The sequence below is a fragment of the Vanellus vanellus genome (assembly GCF_965231255.1).
Source record: "Vanellus vanellus genome assembly, chromosome: 2".
Lineage (NCBI taxonomy): Eukaryota > Metazoa > Chordata > Aves > Charadriiformes > Charadriidae > Vanellus > Vanellus vanellus.
Genome location: NC_138906.1, coordinates 1,945,549 through 1,962,728, shown reverse-complemented (window position 1 = coordinate 1,962,728; position 17,180 = coordinate 1,945,549). Strand labels below are relative to the sequence as shown.

General features: G+C 45.7%; 1 protein-coding gene across 1 annotated transcript in view; it reads left to right on the top strand.

Moving 5' to 3' along the window:
• Positions 1–10,643, top strand: part of PTH1R (parathyroid hormone 1 receptor) — a gene marked incomplete at both ends in the record, with an annotated part of 131,802 nt that extends 121,159 nt beyond the window's left edge. Inside the window, 5 exons of the mRNA XM_082479111.1 lie at positions 2,199–2,265; positions 5,835–5,929; positions 8,088–8,229; positions 9,203–9,244; positions 10,281–10,643. Coding sequence (XP_082335237.1) covers positions 2,199–2,265; positions 5,835–5,929; positions 8,088–8,229; positions 9,203–9,244; positions 10,281–10,643 — 709 coding nt within the window. The remainder of the gene's footprint in view (positions 1–2,198; positions 2,266–5,834; positions 5,930–8,087; positions 8,230–9,202; positions 9,245–10,280) is intronic.
• Positions 10,644–17,180: the final 6,537 nt, after the last annotated feature.

The window sequence follows — 17,180 nt, the reverse complement described above, 5'->3', positions numbered from 1 at the left end:
GAAGTGATTTCTACTATGAAGTTAGCAAACTTTGAAGGGGGGGGAGCAGTTGTGATTGCAGAGAAGGGTAAAGTGGGTGCAACTTTCCTAGCTTTCCTTTCATTTTACAGAATTTGATAAATGTGAACACTTGTAGCTGTTATAGCTGGGGCTAAAGCGGACTGCTCAGAGTTAGGCAGGGACAGGACAGGGATCTTTAAAATCCTGAGCGAATGGGAATGAAATTGGTAGATAGCAGGTTCAGCACAAAGGAGGCAGTTCGGAGCTGATGAGGTGGTGAAGCTGTAAATCCTCACTGCAGGAGGTGTGGATGCCAGCACGTCCTTAGGTTTAAAAAGCATTTCTACAAATTCATGGTCCTCCAGAATTATTAAATACTCAGCAATGTTCTGGTGCAGGAAGACATCCTGAACTGCAGATTGTTGGAATAATATTCTAGAAAAACATCGCTACTAGCTTGCCTGTCCCACGTTAAATATCAGCTTTGGCTACTGTCAGAAACAAGATACTGGATCAGTTGCTTCTTTGGTCCTTCACATGCACCCTCACGGCCTCATATTTTTACAGTATGCTGAATGAAGGATCCATAGTATCCAATCTTTAGACCTCCCAAACATTTTCCCCCAGTAATGCACAGCCTTGACCGCACAATGGGTTTCATCTGCCCACAATCCACCAGCAAAAGTGTGAGGGTCCCCAGGCAACTACTCAAATGGCTTTGCCTGGGAGGGAACAGCTTTCATAGAATCGTAGAATGGTTTGGGTTGGAAAGGATCTTGAAGATCATCTCGTTCCAACCCCCCTGCCCTGGGCAGGGACACCTCCCACCAGCCCAGGTTGCTCCAAGCCCCATCCAACCTGGCCTTGAACACCTCCAGGGATGAGGCAGCCACAGCTTCTCTGGGCAACCTGCGCCAGGGCCTCACCACCCCCACAGCCAAGAATTTCTTCCTAATATCTAATCTGAATCTCTGCTCTTTCAGTGTAAAACTGTTCCCCCTTGTCCTATCACTCCCCTCCCTGATCAAGAGTCCCTCCCCAGCTCTCCTGGAGCCCCTTTAGGCACTGGAAGGGGCTCGGAGGTCTCCCCGGAGCCTTCTCTTCTCCAGGCTGAACCCCCCCACCTCTCCCAGCCTGTCCTCCCAGCAGAGGGGCTCCAGCTCTCACAGCATCTCCAGGGCCTCCTCTGGCCTTGCTACAACAGGTCCGTGTCCTTCTGATGTTGGGGGCCCCAGAGCTGGATGGGATTTCAGCTCCAGGCTTGGAAGGACAGAGTAGTACAGCTACTGGAGTGTGACGCATCTGCATTGGCACAGGCTCACCCTCGTAGAGCCTTACAGTCAGCACTGGTGGTTTCTCTGCCCCTGCCTCTCGCTTTCCTTGAATAGCTGCCTGGGTAGCATTTGGCCCGTGAAATGAAAACTGCAGCTGCCATGTGGGGGCTGTCTGGCTCAGATAAAGAAAAGCTTGTGGCACTCCTCTCTCCGTGGCTGGAGAGCATTCAAACAGAGTAATTAACACTGAGTGACCTTATTCAATGGCTGCTGGAAACGCCAGGGAGGAAATAGTGTTCAGCCCCTTCTTGGCAGACAGAGGACCTGTAGCCCAACGTCCACGCCACCAACAGTTTGCCCTTCCAGTCCTCACTTGGATAAGGGCTGGAGATGAAAAGGAGATAAAGACTTTTGTGGGGCATGGCTGGGTCTCGCTGCAAGAGCAGGGCTGAAGGAAGCACAGGAACTGAACGTGGAACCCCACAGTTCATCATCATGTCCCCATCACCATGTCTTCAGAAAGGCCCTGTGCAGGTTTATTCCAAGGGGGAATATTAGGCCATTTCAGCCTTTCCTCTTTTCACGAAAGCTGGATTACTCTTAGTGTAGTTTTTTTTTTTCTGATAAGGAGGTGAAGAAGAAGTGGAAAAGGGTAGGTTCCTGCTCAGAAAGGACAAGTCTTGATGATTGTGGAAAGAGCTGTTCCACCATCTGGAGAGCATAACTTTAAATGTGTTTAATAGTGGTTTTGGTTTTGAATAGTAAAACAGCAGGAGAAGCCACGCTGACTGAAGGCAGGGTCCTTCCACCACACCAGGCTTTGGAGGAACCCATTCTTCCAGGGTGGATTTATCCAAGGAGACACTTGAGTCTGCTGCTCTTTGTAACCAATGATTTCCTGACGGGATGTCAATCTTTTCTCAGGTGTTGGGACTTGAGTGCTGGCAATTTAAAATGGATTATTCAGGTGCCCATCCTGGCAGCTATCGTGGTGAGTACTGGCTGATTGCAAGGGGTGGGAGGCAGTGCCTTTGGTCCATGTGGGCTCAGTGGGAAGAGTCGAGCCAGGCTGCCCCACTCTAATCACCCTGTTGACACAGCTCCTGCCTAAATAGTATGGAGTCTCTGTATATGGAGTCTCAGGGCCTTATATTTTGACCCACCTGTAAGTTCGATAGCTGCATACGGCAGAGGGGTTTATCAGCAACTTCAAGTTTTGCTTACAAGACAAAAATGACACACTGGTAAGACCCTAAAATCATCAATAAAACAAACATTCAAGCCAATATTTCCAACCCATGTGATACTGGAAACTCTCGAGGATCATAACATGTTCTCACCAGGCACCTGCAGTGGGAAGAACTGGAATTTGGGTTCCGTAGCTGGACCACATCTTTTCCCCAGGCGTGCTTCAGTGCCATTAGATTTTTTCAGACTCATCTTTGTGAACTGATAAAAGCTTGGGATACCTCAAAGGTGGGGGCGAAAGTTAAACCGTCCCAGCTATGATCAGACGTGATGTTAATCACTGATGGAGGATTATTGCAGCCCCCACCCAGGAGCCAGAGGGGACAGAAAGGATATAAGTGACATTATCCAGACACGGGGCTGAGCTCTCACAAGCTCACAAGAGGTCATTATAAGATGTGATTATCTGCAAAAGGGGGAATTCAGTGGGTAGTTACGTATTTGCTTGAGCAGGGCTGTAATTAGCCAGAGAACCTGCTTTCACAGTTTTCATTAATTATCCTCTTTCCTCCCTCTGCCTTTCTCTATTGTTCTCCATAACTCCATCTTCTGATGGTTAGATGAGTGCTTGCAAAAGACTTTGTCCAATCCCACGCATCCTGGTCCCTCTTTACATTCATCCATGAGTAGCTGAGTGGAATCAGTGACAATCTCTTTATAGTCTTCAGAGGGTTTTGCATCAAGGTCTGTATACTTCCTTCTGACTCACAAATCAGGAGGCCTTGGAAGATGATCACTGTGGGTGAGAAGAAAATCAGACCATCTGCATATAAACAGCAGGAAAGTTTCTGAGGTGAATAAGCTCGTATGTGCAATTAGGTGAGCTGCTTTGGACTTGGGGGGCTTTCTTCTTCATCCTTTTGGTGGAAATTCTCCACCTGGCTCCAGCAATTAGTCCTACACCTTGGAAGAATTGAGTCACCAAGCCCACATCGTGGTCATTGGAAACGAAATAGTAGGATGGAGAAGAAAGTTCAGATAGTTCAACTAGATGAATGCCCGCAACCCCATTGCATTTAATTTAAAGCCCAATTAGCAGAGGAGAAAGAGCTCAATTGAGGCTCACCCTTGTAAAAATAATGTTTCTCCATGAGGCTCTGCTGTGCTTGTACCCTGGCTATTTGCAAATGCAGCTATTTATCATGCAAAAATATTCTGCGGGTTGTTTCTGTTTCATTTCTGTGGGTTCATATTGTTCACTTGGCTGCTTTTTCAATTCCCACACTGGCTGGTCATATGTTGCTGGACTAAGTTATGCATTTTCTGGATGTGCTTGCAGAGAATTTGGAGGCTGAGGGGCTTAAAATCTCTCCACTCTGCTGCTAGCTTTGATGTTATTCAGTTGTCTGGATTTCTTTTAAAACTTAGCACATGTTTCAGCAAGTTAGAGGAGTTTCTCTCCTGACTGTGATAAGGTTGGACATCTTCAGTTTAGCCAACAAATGCACAACAAGATCCCACTTTTGAGCCTTCGAAGCTAGAAAAACTCATACGAGAAACAAAGCCTGCTTTTTTTTTTTTTTTTTTTTCCCTTTCGGATTGGTTTCCAGTGAAAATGAATTATATGCCCCCAGGCTGTGTGCTTCTCTGCCTGTTGGTCTATCCATCCCTCCCTTATAGCTTTTGTGCCAGTCAGTAAATTCCAACCAAATGTAACTGAAGGAATGGGGTTGCATGGATGTTAAATTCCCACAAACCTCATGAAAACAGTCGAATAGATATGGGAGAAAAATTCTACTAATGCCCCTTCAAGGGAAAGGGTGTAGTACGGCCGTACCCCCTTTTTAACACAGAGGAGAGCTGTTCAAAATGAACTTGCACCTCGTTAAAGGAGAAGGAATCCAACCACAGAAGACAAAGCCATAGCAAACCAGGCCGTGTTCATCCAGCGGCTCAGGGAACTACTTGTTTTAACAGTGAGGATAATTAACCGTTGGAACGACTTACCAATGGTTGTGGTAGGATCTCCGTCATGGAAAGACTGAAACCCAGATCTGCTACAGCTCAAACAAAAATGAATACAAGGAGGTCTTACGGACTGTGTTTTGCGGGAGATCAAACTAGAGGTTCACAATGGTCCCTTCTGGCATAAAACTATGAGACTGTGTGTGGTATGGTAATTTGTGTCCTTGAAATGCTGCTGTACTGGCATCTGAGAAGTCAAATGAGAGCTGCAAGCCTTCAGAGAAACCCATAGGCATCAGCATTAGCCCAGAAACAGGGATCAGCCCAGTGCAGACAGATACACAATGGTTCTGCTTGTGGCCTTACCATAGTTCCAAGAACAGGTTTGTCTGGGGCAGCAGCAGGTGTAATCCCAGCCCCAGTGAAACCAATCTCTGAAGAACTCCAAAAAGCTGAGAATCCCTCAAACATCTCCCCATTTTTCATCTCTATTAAGTGGCAGTGTGGCCAAGAGATGTTGACGCTACCGTTTGCTGTATGGGTCTCCATGGGCACGTTCCTGTAGGACCAGGTTAGCTTGGTTGAGCGGCCAGATGCATTCACAGATGTGACTGCCTGCATAGGATGTAGATATTACTTCCTTACTGTCCTTATCTGGTCCATATTCAACACTCCTCCAGAGGGAGAGTTAGCGGTAGATATACACCAAAAGTTTTCCAGTTATATTGCCCTTCTGCATTCTTGATCTGTCATCTCCAGGTAGGTCTACTCTGTATCTTCTTCATGGTGCAGTTCTTGCTTGCTCTTTTGCACGTAGAAATATGGAAAGGCATCCTACTAATGCTTCTCATAGCCTTTATCTTGGGTGGGCTGCAAATATAACCTAATTTCACTCTGCTCCCTGGACCCCAAACTAAGTTTGAGAGTTTTATGAGGCCATGAAAATGACCATATCACTGTATGGATTTTTAAAAAAAAGATGATGTGAAAAATACTGAGAGTTGTCTGTGGTCCATACCTCAAAATGCCTGGTATGCACTGCCTTATATATTGATATCGTACCCAGTTATCAGGTGTCTGCTGGGCTGACTAGCTCAGATGTAGGTGTTTCCATGTCAGATGCCCACACTTTGTCAGAGAAAACCATTCCCTTCTCTCTCTCAATTATTTGGGTTAAACACAGCTGACAAGATCCCACCAAACACTGGGTCTTTCCTGTGGAGCTCACCCCTTCCACAGGACAAGCTCTCCCAGGAGGAGCTTCATACACAGCACGATCATGTCACTGTGAGCCACAGCCCCATGACTCATCTTGGGGAAACCATTGACTTAACACTATTGTCACCTGGATCTTCTTTAACAGTTATTCTTTCTTTGTTGTTTTTTTTTTTTTCCCACCTCTTCCAGGTAAATTTTATTCTTTTTATCAACATTATCAGAGTCCTAGCAACGAAGCTACGAGAGACAAATGCAGGGAGGTGTGACTCGAGACAACAGTACAGGTGAGTCACACACACCCTCCACTTTCTGGGAGCTGTCAAAGTCCCTGTTTCACCTCCTTGAGTACAGAGGGAGCCCAGGGTGACTAGGTCAGGGTGTCTACACTGTAGACACCTAAAATAAGGTGAGAAGAATGGCATCTTCCAAGCCTGGTAATGCAGAATGAATCAACAGTTTAAACATCTCCTAAACCTTCTAAATCCAACCTGGGGGACCTGCCTCATAGGTTAAAGAGAGGAATTCAGTCTCTCCAGCCAGCTTGGAAGTGACTGTGCTGGCCTTGACCCAAGAGTGCAAAAATAAAAGCACTGCTTATGCTGTTGAAGCCCCTAAAACTTGTACCAATTTATTTATTTCTCTTTATTTCCCTCCTGTGCTCTGTAAAACTCAGTCTATTTGTTCAACCTGCCCTTCAGTGGGTGTTTCAGTGCTTTTGCTGAAATGAAAAAAGATTCCTGACTCTGCTGGAAATCTGGCCCTTCCTTGTTTGGTTGTTTTTTCCTTTGTTCTGCCAGCTCTTCTCTCTTGATAATTTTGGATATTTGTAGCATGGTCAAAACCGGACAGAAAAAGCAGATTGCTGAGACACCTCGGCTGCTCGAGAGCTCCTGAGGCTTCTCATAACCTTCTGAGCTGGATTGACCAGCATGACACATGCAGAGGGGGGAGAGCAGAAGGATTCGGGCTGCAAACCATGAGCTCATTGCTACCATCTCACTCTCCAAACACAAGACGTTTCATTTGAAGTAGGAATGAGATTTGGCAGGAAAACACCTCTCCATTTTTCTTTCCTGCCCTGTCAGGGTTCTGATTTATCTATTTGTTTATTTCTCCCTGGCTGAAGCTTGCTATTAATTATGGTTTGGATGGGGCCTTCTCCTTTTAATGTGTTAAATTCCCTCAGTGGTTTCCAGTTGCTGGACAGAGGAGGTACCAGGTCTTTCTGGTAGGGATGTCTGGCCCTTCTCAATAATTGCCTGCACTTGGTGACTTGCTGTAACTCTTGGCAGAAGGTTTAATCCTTCAATTAGCATCACTTCCAGGCAAGGCTGGTTCCCTCAGGAGCAAATCCAGCCCAGTACTCGGGGCTTTATTTTACCTCCCCCCAGCCCCCAACATTGGTCTTATGCTGAGATGGAGCTGCTTCTTTAAATAGGAGCTTTCCAGGTGATACCACAGTCCAAAGCACCTCCCAAGAGTCTTTACCTCCTGCTTGAAGAGGGGAGATTTAGATGACATATTAGGAAGAAATTTTTCACTGTGAGGGCGGTGAGCCCCTGGCTCAGGTTGCCCCGAGAAGCTGTGGCTGCCCCATCCCTGGAGGTGTTCCAGGCCAGGTTGGACGGGGCTTGGAGCAACCTGGGCTGGTGGGAGGTGTCTCTGCCCAGGGCAGGGGGTTAGAACGTGATGATCTTCAAGGTCCCTTCCAACCTCAACCATTCTATGATTCCTCTTCCCCTTGACATCGAGCAATTCTGTTCCTAGATGCACTTCTCTCTCCACCAGCCCTGCTCATTGCCCAGGAGGCACTAGCCCAGGATGGACCTTTGTGTCTTGCCTCAATAAGCAGGCAGAGTCACAGAATCACAGGGTGGTTGAGGTTGGAAGGGGCCTGTGGAGGTCATCTAGTCCACCCCTCCCTGCTCAAGCAGTGTCAGCTCCTGCACATTGTATAGGACAAAGTCCAGACATAAGCTGAAGCAGAACCATCCTTTAGGGACAAGGGGGTTTCGTGTCAGTCAGAGGCTTAGGGCTGGAAGCAGCAGTGCACATTTCTTTCCAGTCACCCTTCCACCCTCTACCCATGATCCTGACCCAAAGCTGGGGGTAGCCTGAGGATGAAAAAGACATCTCAGTGTCTTCCTCTCCAGTAGCTACAGCAGCATCGCGTGGGGGAGTGCATGTGGACAGGGTTGGACTAGCACATCAAAACATGCTGGAGGATGGACTGGGTTGTGTCACCTGCCATAAGAGAAGCAACAGTTTGAAATTGCAGGTGGACACTGTGCCTGCGTAAATGTAAGATAGCCAAGATGAGGCACGTGAGCAAGAAAAATTACATATGACTTCTGTCCAAGGTATGAGGTGGACAAGCCTGGCTGGGAGGTTCATTCCATCCACTAATTTCCTCTGTGTCCTTCTCTTTCCTTATTGCTGCAGGAAGCTGCTGAAATCTACCCTCGTCCTTATGCCTCTGTTTGGCGTTCACTATATTGTTTTCATGGCTATGCCATACACAGACGTGTCAGGGATTCTTTGGCAAGTTCAAATGCACTATGAAATGCTGTTCAACTCTTTCCAGGTATTGTAACTGTTAAAGTACGGGGGCAAACTATGAGAATTTCAGTGGGAACAGGAGGGAAATGAGAGTGGAAGGTGTTGTCTTTGGAAGCAGGGCTATTTTTACAATACACCAGATTTCATTCACAAGGTGATTTGACAGTATTTTAGCACCAGGTGTGTTTTATACTTGCAAAAGACAACATATAAAAGCTCAGTGTGTCCAACAAAAAAAAAAAAAAAAAGTGTTCCTGTTGAAAGATAACTTGCCCCACAAAATAAATCCTTTTAGATCCAGGTGAGACATAATCTGGTAGAGATCCACAGAGATGTGTTATTTCACATTAGCTTCCACTTGGCTTGTCCCAACTTGTCTTTCAGTCCTGTGAATGGATTCCTCAGTTGTAGGTTTGGGCAAAAGGCAGGTTCAGTTACAGGACTGTGTAAGACACAGCAGCAAGAATACACAACTCTCTACAGGCCAGAGCAGTGTTTGATCATCACTGAACACCTTCCCCTGAAGGAGGAACTTTTGGCTTGCATGCTGCTACCTATCGTCATGGTTGACCCAGTGTGGATGATGAAAGGTGGAGAGTGGGTCTGTCCACATGACAGTTTAGAGAAACTGTAAGGGAGAAGGGGAGCAAACTTGCATTCGTGTGCTTTCACAATGGGACAAAATAGTGGGTGACCTCAGCAAGACCTGGGTAAACTATTGGCCAATGAAAAGATGTGGATGGTTTGCTCATATCTGAATTCCTTTGCTGATCCCACTCAGACACTTCTGCCCCACCCTTGGGCTACTCCAGTTGCAACCAGGACGTTTATCGGTCTCTCATGCGCTACCCAGCAATGCAGTTTCTTACTCATATTATATACGGCATATTGTGAATGTCATTGATTTCGGAGGAACACAGTGATGCTGGGCAGCACCATCAGGAAAGAGATACGTGCATCAAGAGAAACATTAATATGTTGTTTCTTCTTCCTTCTAGGGATTTTTTGTTGCCATCATATACTGTTTTTGCAATGGAGAGGTAAGTCACCAGCTTCCTATTTCCCTCCTTTGTAAGGTTAGTTCCACACACAGGTGGTAAGGTGGATGCACATCAGCATATCCTCACTTATTCTAGAGATGCAATCCTGTTTTGCACTCAGTGAAAGATCTCTCAGTCCATGTAGAAAGTTCATACCCTCGGTTTTAGTCGTGTAAGACATCCAGGTCAATACATCACCAATAAATGAGCTACTGGAAGTCGCTAATGGAGAAAAAAAAATGTGTTTTTATCTTTTCTTTTCCCAGCACAAGTGCTGTTTAGCGCTGCTTAATTTCAGATCTGTGGCAGGAAGAAAAGTAGATTGATCGAGTAGCTGCCTAACAAGCGAGTTCTTTTGATTACCCAGCCTTTTTTCACCTTTTTTTCTATTTCCAGTGTGATATGTTTTAATGTTTTTGTTTCCATTAATTGCCTCTGTGGCTGCAAACTGAGAAACTAGATGGTCAGTGGACGCATACTGGGAAAGAACAGAGTTGATTTCATGGCCCAACATAAGGCTGGTGTGACCTGAATTTATGGACTTCAAGGCGAAATGCAACTAAAAATATGGTGCTTATGTTCTACAGTGTAAAACCAAGATTAAATCCATACCATATGGGGAATTGATCCCATCCTAATATCAGCCACGTAAAAGTGGGACACTCAGTCTAGTCAACTAACTTCTTTCTAGAGGAAATTTCTGGAGATTCAGGTGCCTCCAAAGGTGGTTCATCCCCCTTACACTTGATGCTCATGGTACCTTGAGATGACTCACTCCTGGGTGTGCTGCTCCAGTCTCCCTTAACCCTGGGAGACAGTTAACCCATATTTTCAGCTAGATGTTTTCAGGCATTCAAGCTTCCCAATATCAAATATTTCATTTGGAATGGGCAGATTTAATGTGAATTTACTGTTCCTTCCAATTTCATGCTCCAGATAGTTCCTCACCCATTCTTTCTGTGGATACTGCCTCTTCTGATGACTCTCTGTCCCTCTCTCCTCCCATTCACGCTCTTTTTCCCCCCTTGTCTCTCAGGTCCAAGCAGAAATAAAGAAGTCATGGAGCAGGTGGACATTAGCACTTGACTTTAAAAGGAAAGCACGAAGTGGGAGCACAACCTACAGTTATGGACCAATGGTTTCCCACACCAGCATCACAAATGTAGCCACAAGAGGGGCACTTGCCCTCCATCTCAATACGAGACTTATACCAGGGACCCTCAATGGACACCGGAATTTGCCAGGTTATGTAAAAAATGGCTCCATTTCTGAAAACTCCATGCCTTCTTCTGGACCAGAGCAGTACAACAAAGATGAGGAGTACCTGAATGGCTCTGGGCTTTACGATGGAGACAGACCCACAGTACTTGTTGAAGAAGAGAGAGAGACAGTGATGTAAAGAGAGGAGGAGCAAAAAGAAGCCAAAGGATGAAAAAAGTTCCTGGAGAGCATTTAGTGGGCAAAAGAATATCAGGCCACACATCGGATGCCAAGGGTTTCCATACAGTTTCTCTGTTCCATGGAACGAGAGGTTAAGTTATAGGGGAAAAAAAAAAGTGAGCCACCAATGTGGCCAGCTGTCGATCACATGCATATACTCGGTGATCTAAGTCTCCCTGGTGTTAACGGCGGCAGGGCTGTCCAGACCCGCGGGCCTTGCTACCTCCTGAATGACAGAGATACTGAGAGTTCGCGAGGGAGGGTTGCAAAGCAGCACGCGGTCCTTGGACCTCTTGGAGAGCGTGGGCAGCCAAGGAGGACAGGAGTCTCACTCAGTAAAGCAAGAGTCTTGCGGGGAGTGTACAGTGCCATCTTCTTGCGAGGGTACAAGCCACCCTGGGCATCAGCGTCTTCAGTTTGGTTCGCTCTTTCCCTGTAAAGTCTGCCTGGTAACACACACAACACTGATCAGGACCCCTTGGGGGTCATAGCTGCCCAACCTTGCAGACAAGCGTTCAACACGGACAGCTTGGTACAACCCATTGCATGTTCTTCCCTTGGCCAATCTCACTCATTGGCAAAATGCTCCTCTGGGGTGGGCAGGCTTAACAGCTCACGGCTGCTGGATGCAGGCAGAAAGCTCTATTCTCCATTCCCTGACCTGAGTCCCAGTAGCAAGCCAGAAACCAGTGCAATTTTAGGGCAATTAGGAAAAATGTGCGACATTTTTCTTTTTCCAGATGCAGCAGTGGAGAGGGGCCCAGCAAGTGGGTTGAAGCAGGGCGGGGGATTTGCAGATCTTGGGTACATGTGCCTCTGCATGTGTGGGGCTAAAATCAGTTCCGAGGGTAGCGAACTCAACCCTCCCTTTTTGTGGATGCTCATGGAAACAAGCTTCAGTCATTTTTTAAACCTTCAAATTGCTTCTCATTCTCATCTCTGAATTTCCCGTTTTTCACTCATCCAAACCCTCATGAGGAGAAAGGCTCCATTAAATGTCTGCCTGTATCACCCAGAAGCACAAGCTGCTGGATACAGCCAGACAAACCTACTTTTATGAGATCTGAAGGCAAAATTTGCTGGATAAAAAAGCACAGGGATTGTTTGTGGATGGTCTCCCTCTGAGCATCTTCTGAACTCTTCTATTCTTTGTGGCTTGGTCACACACACACATATGCACACCCGGTCAGACGCTTAGCTGGTGTAAAAAACGTAACTTCAACCAAAGTCATTGAGTTTGCCTAGAAATGCTCAGATGAGGAAATGTTATTGGGTTGCCTCCGAAGGGAAGAGCACAAGGAAATGCCTCCTTCCTACAGGAGAGAGAAACCAGAGAGATTTTGTTACCATGCAGTTTCCCTTGCTGTCGGTTTTGCAGTGTGCCAAAAGGTCTTTTTCTGACACACCTCTTCTCTTTAGCAGCAACGAAGAGGTACCATCATTGTTGTCCAATGATGCACTGTGCTTGAGTCTTTTCACACCAGCGGAGCATCCAGCAAAAGGTCTCTGCCAGTTTCCAAGCATGATTCAGAATTGCCCAGAGGTGGGAAATTAGGAACAGTGACCAAACTTCCTAGTGCAGCACGTGCTTCCCCAAAGGAATGACTCTGGCTGAGCCAGCCGGGACCCTCTCCTCAGCCCATCTCAGAACATCACTCTTCCCTTGCTGCAGTCTGAGTCAGCTCCTCATGGTGCTTTTTTTTCTCATTTCATTTTTTTCTTCTTGGCAAGTTTCTACTACCTGAAGCATTTTGACCTCACCTGGCTGTTACTCAAATGGAATAGGAAAGAGGTATTGGGCAAGTTTGCAGAAGTCCTTTAGGATACAGGTGGGGCTAATGGGATAATCTACTCTCTATCCTGATCCTTTAAATACAGCTGTTGAGTCACGTCAACCAGCACTTCTGAGATGCATCCAATTGATGCAATCAGCTGGTCCTCTGAGGGCAAATTAAGGACTAACTTCCCCAAAACTCTGAAACAGATCAGGAAGAGTGGTTGGGATCTTGAGTCCATTCCCCACATTTTCTTTAAACAATTTCTCGGGTTAGGGCCTGATCCAAAGCCCAGTGAAGTCAAGGAGAAAACCTCCTCCCTTTGACATCTCTGAGTTTTGGATTCAGACCTGGTAGGGGATGTGGTGGCCAAGAAGCAGTCCTTTGTCAGGCGCTGAAGCACCTTTCCACCAGTGGCAGACATACATGAGCAGGTTTTTGAAAGCCAGTATTTATTTGTGATGTTCTTTTCTTGTTTTGCCTCATTAGAATAAGTCAAAACTCATCATAACCATTTACCACCAAACGGCAGCTATTGAAATGTCAGGTTTTCAAAGAATAATCTTTTTTCATGCTCACTTGTTGTTGTTGTCATTCATATAACAATGCTAACAATAGTATTACAGAGAAGTAAGTAATCTTGCAAGAGAAGTCAACTCTAGTGAAAGTTTGGCATGGAGAGGTAACCAGCTCTGCAGAAATCTGGGTCAGCCTGGCTACGCTCGCTGCTCGCCTTTTCCTCGCGGATGCTGGTATGGCTTCTGGAGGCAATCAAAGGGGGCAGAAGTTATTACCTGTCGGCTGTCAGAGCATGTACAGCTGCGTTATTTAGCATCCCATGTGGCTGAACCGCCAATGAGAGAGGAGAACACTGAATATGCTTGCTCTGGCTTTCCACCCTTCCAGAAGTACCTTGTGCTAAAATGCTGCCAAGTAGATGGAACGACCCTCCTGATTTTCTCACTCAAAGAAATTTCTTAGTATCATTTCACTGCTGGAACACAGCAAAAAAAAAAAAAAAAAAAAAAAAAAAAAAGGAAAAAAACCCCCAACCATCAGTGACTCACTATTTGCTTGAGTTTGCTACTGAGAGCTCAAGATTAATAACGTTTGACAATCACTTAGCAAAGTTCAAGGAATTAGCAAAAGCCATGAAATTATTTACAAACAAATACAACACCCCTCATAAAATGCAGCCCTCACTGAAATGCATTCATCACTGGACTATTTAGAATAAATGTCTAAAATCTGTTGTTAAACTTAGATAAAAATTACATGCACAAGAGATTTACAGGGGAAGAAATCCTTTCTTAATCCTTTCAAGTACAAATCATACATAATAGATTTTTCTTTTTTTTTTTTTTCTAGTTGTTCATGCGCACGAGCAATATTCATGCAAATATTGGGAAAATGCTGATACCAAAACAGGGGAATAACAGGGCCATTAGGGGTCGGCAGACTGTATGTTTGTTGAAGCCCATTCCTGTCTTTCCTGGGCTGATCACAAACTCTTGATTGAGTGTATAGGCGACGATCTATTAGCTAGAGATCCAAGGACACCCCTCACTGATTCCAGAGTGGAAGGGATCAGAGCTGTGATGTTTAAAAACAGAGAAAAACAACACCACTTGCGGTTGCGATTTGGCCCGAAAGGGCGAGCAGAGTGGTGCTGCTGGCGCTTAGCCAAAGCCTCTAGGTTCAGAGTGGGGTCCCCTTCGCTTCCTCCATCCCCGGGAGATGCGGGAAATTGTCGAGGACAATTTATCCCCGGCCAAAAGTCTGAGCCCATCCTGGGCTGACAGTTCCTCCCTCTCCTGTCTGATTTACTAGTGCAGATGTAGCCACGATGGCCACAGAAATGAGAAACATGGTGAGGTGAGGATGCTTTTGTCTGTGATTCATCTAGTGACCGCTGCAAACCCTGCGGGCAGGACAGGGTTTGTGCCCATCCCGCTTCAGGTCCCACATGGGATAGTGGAACAGAGAGCAGATTGCTTTGGAGTTAGTGTGCAGCAAACTCACAGGCAAAGATACTTTCTCAAGTTCACTTCAAGGAGGAGGCAAAGGTCCAAAGGAACTGGTTGTCTGTATTTGTCTAGTTTTCCCTCCACCATGGTGTCAGTTTTGTTCCTCTTTTCTTCCCATGCTGTAAAGCATCTGGCAACACTCACGACTCCTATAGACCCCTTCACTTCTCTAAGCCTGCTGGGCTGGCACAGGCCAAGCTGTGCACTGCAATATCCCAGCTGACCAGCGCATGTAGGGAGGAATCTCCTTACCCACTTCTTGGGTAGGTGTCCTCTTCTCCAGTGCCACAGAGATGCTGGAGTTAGGCAGGGAATTTCCCACCCTGGCAGGTTCATCTGTCTCACGGTACCAGCCCAACACCTCTTCTATCCCCATCCACAACAGAGCAGTCTACTTCTCCTCATGAGTCCTTCCTACTTGATCTACCTCTTCTCTGGATGGACACAGAGCTGTTAAATATTCCACCAGCCTTGTGTTTCTTAAGGATGACTTTTGGCAGCAGCCTTGTCATTTCTGCTTTGTCTGGATATGTGCAGACGAGTGTTTTTACACCTTCTGTATACTGCTTGGTTTTGATTCAGATGAGATCATGTCTTGTCCTATTCCTCACCACTCTTCAACTCTGCTTCTTCTTGTCTGATACATATTAGAGCCAAATCAGTTCACAAAGACCTCCCGAAACTGAACTCTTCAGCCAGGCATTGGCTTCATTTATCTGTTTATGAGCAATTGGCTGAAAGTCGTAGAACATCCACAGTGCTGGTAAGAATTCTCCAGTTTCTAAACTGTGAAAATACATTAAGAAGGAAGATCTCTGTTGATTGTGTGGACAAATTCAATGGTTGGATTAAAAGGTTTTAAATTTCAGGTCCTGATGTTTCAAAAAGCTGAGAAACCTCAGTTATAGGTTGGGTTCTTGTGCTTTTTCACTGGCTAATTTTTCTGCACACTTTTCACCTAGAATTCATTGAAAGCTTCAAGCAGAATCACTGATGATAAAGAGAGTGATCCTTCAACTCATCTGAATCTCTCACTATGGTCAATGACTTTTTCACCTGAGATAGGACTGCATTAAATGGGAGAAAGCACTTTAAAAGTTGACCTTTAAGAGAGAGAGGTTGTATGAACTGGTGAAGTCTTTTCATGTGCAACATTGCTTCTTATTAGTGTATGTGCTTTTTTCCACCTGTTGGTGCCCATGGCTTTACTGAAGACCAATCTGTGCCTTGTCATGGAAAGTTAGAATCATAGAATCACAGAATGGTTAGAGTTGGAAGGGACATTAAAGATTCACCTTATTCCATGGGGTCACCTTATGCCCTGGGCAGGGACTTCTCCCACCAGCCCAGGTTGCTCCAAGCCCCGTCCCACCTGGCCTTCAACACCCCCAGGGATGGGGCAGCCACAGCTTCTTGGGGCAACATGCGCCAGGGGCTCACCACCCTCAAAGTGAAAAATTTCTTCCTAATATCTCATCTAAATCTCCCTTCTTCCAGTTTGAACCCATTCCCCCTCGTCCTATCACTGCATGCCCTTGTAAAAAGTCCCTCTCCAGCTTTCTTGTAGGTGCCCTTCAGACACTGGAAGGTCACTATAAGGTCTCCCCGGAGCCTTCTCTTCTCCAGGCTGAACAACCCCAACTCTCTCAGCCTGTCTTCGTAGGAGAGATGTTCCAGCCCTCTGATCATCGTCACTCTGATCATCAGTTGTGCAGCAATAATGTGGTTCACATCCTCTCTTTCTGACCTTACCTCAATTTTATGACATTTTAGCTGTAACAGGAAGAAAGAAAAGAAAAAAAAAGCAAAGTATCTGGGGCGGTGTTTTCTTGGGGGGGGTAACGACTCCTCAACTGTATATCCTATGTCACAAATTGGCATTGCACTGTTGGCTGCTCAGCAGGTGAGGAAACATTTTTTAAGGCCACAGGCACGTTAACCTAGGTCTTCCCCATGCCACTTCCCTGCTGACAGCACCTGCTAGAGAAGAGATCATGTTGCACCCTCAGGCGGGTCTAGAAGAATTGGCTTTTTTCAACAGGCTTCATGCTGGAATAGGTTTGCTGTCTGAATTTTTGTTATTGTTACTTTTACTGTTATTGCTGATGGGCTGCCATGTTCCACAGAGTAAACAGAGGACATATATCATATCCCTGGCCAGCTACAGAGCTTTTCAAGCATCCTGTGTGATTCTCCAGACAGAGTAGATTTTATATCTCATTCCTCTAGGGTGTCTTGAAATGAGTAAAATATTAAATTGTAAAGGAAATGAGTTTGTGAAAGACCCTATAAATAAATTTCCATCATGATTGGCCATGGCTGTCTGGATTCGCCTGGAAAACATAATGGTTCATAAACTGCATAAGTAAAACAAAGAGTATGTCCACCTCTGTGGACATTCATTGGAAGGCAGTTCTCCTGTCTTTGCCCATGGAAGTGAAAGGTTGAACCTGCCGGACAGCCAATACAGTTGGCCCAAAGGATCATTTTGTTTTGAGGCAGCAAATCCTGCCACTGCATAAAAATTATTCGGCGTTTCCTATTCCTACCAAACTATTTTTGTGGCCTCTCGTAAAATCAAAACTCAATCTTAGCTTGTAGCTAAAGGTGGGAGAGGAAAAGAAAGCAGAGGTGAGTGAGAGACATGATCAGCCGAAGAATACTAAAACATAACTCCATCACTGTGATTCTAAA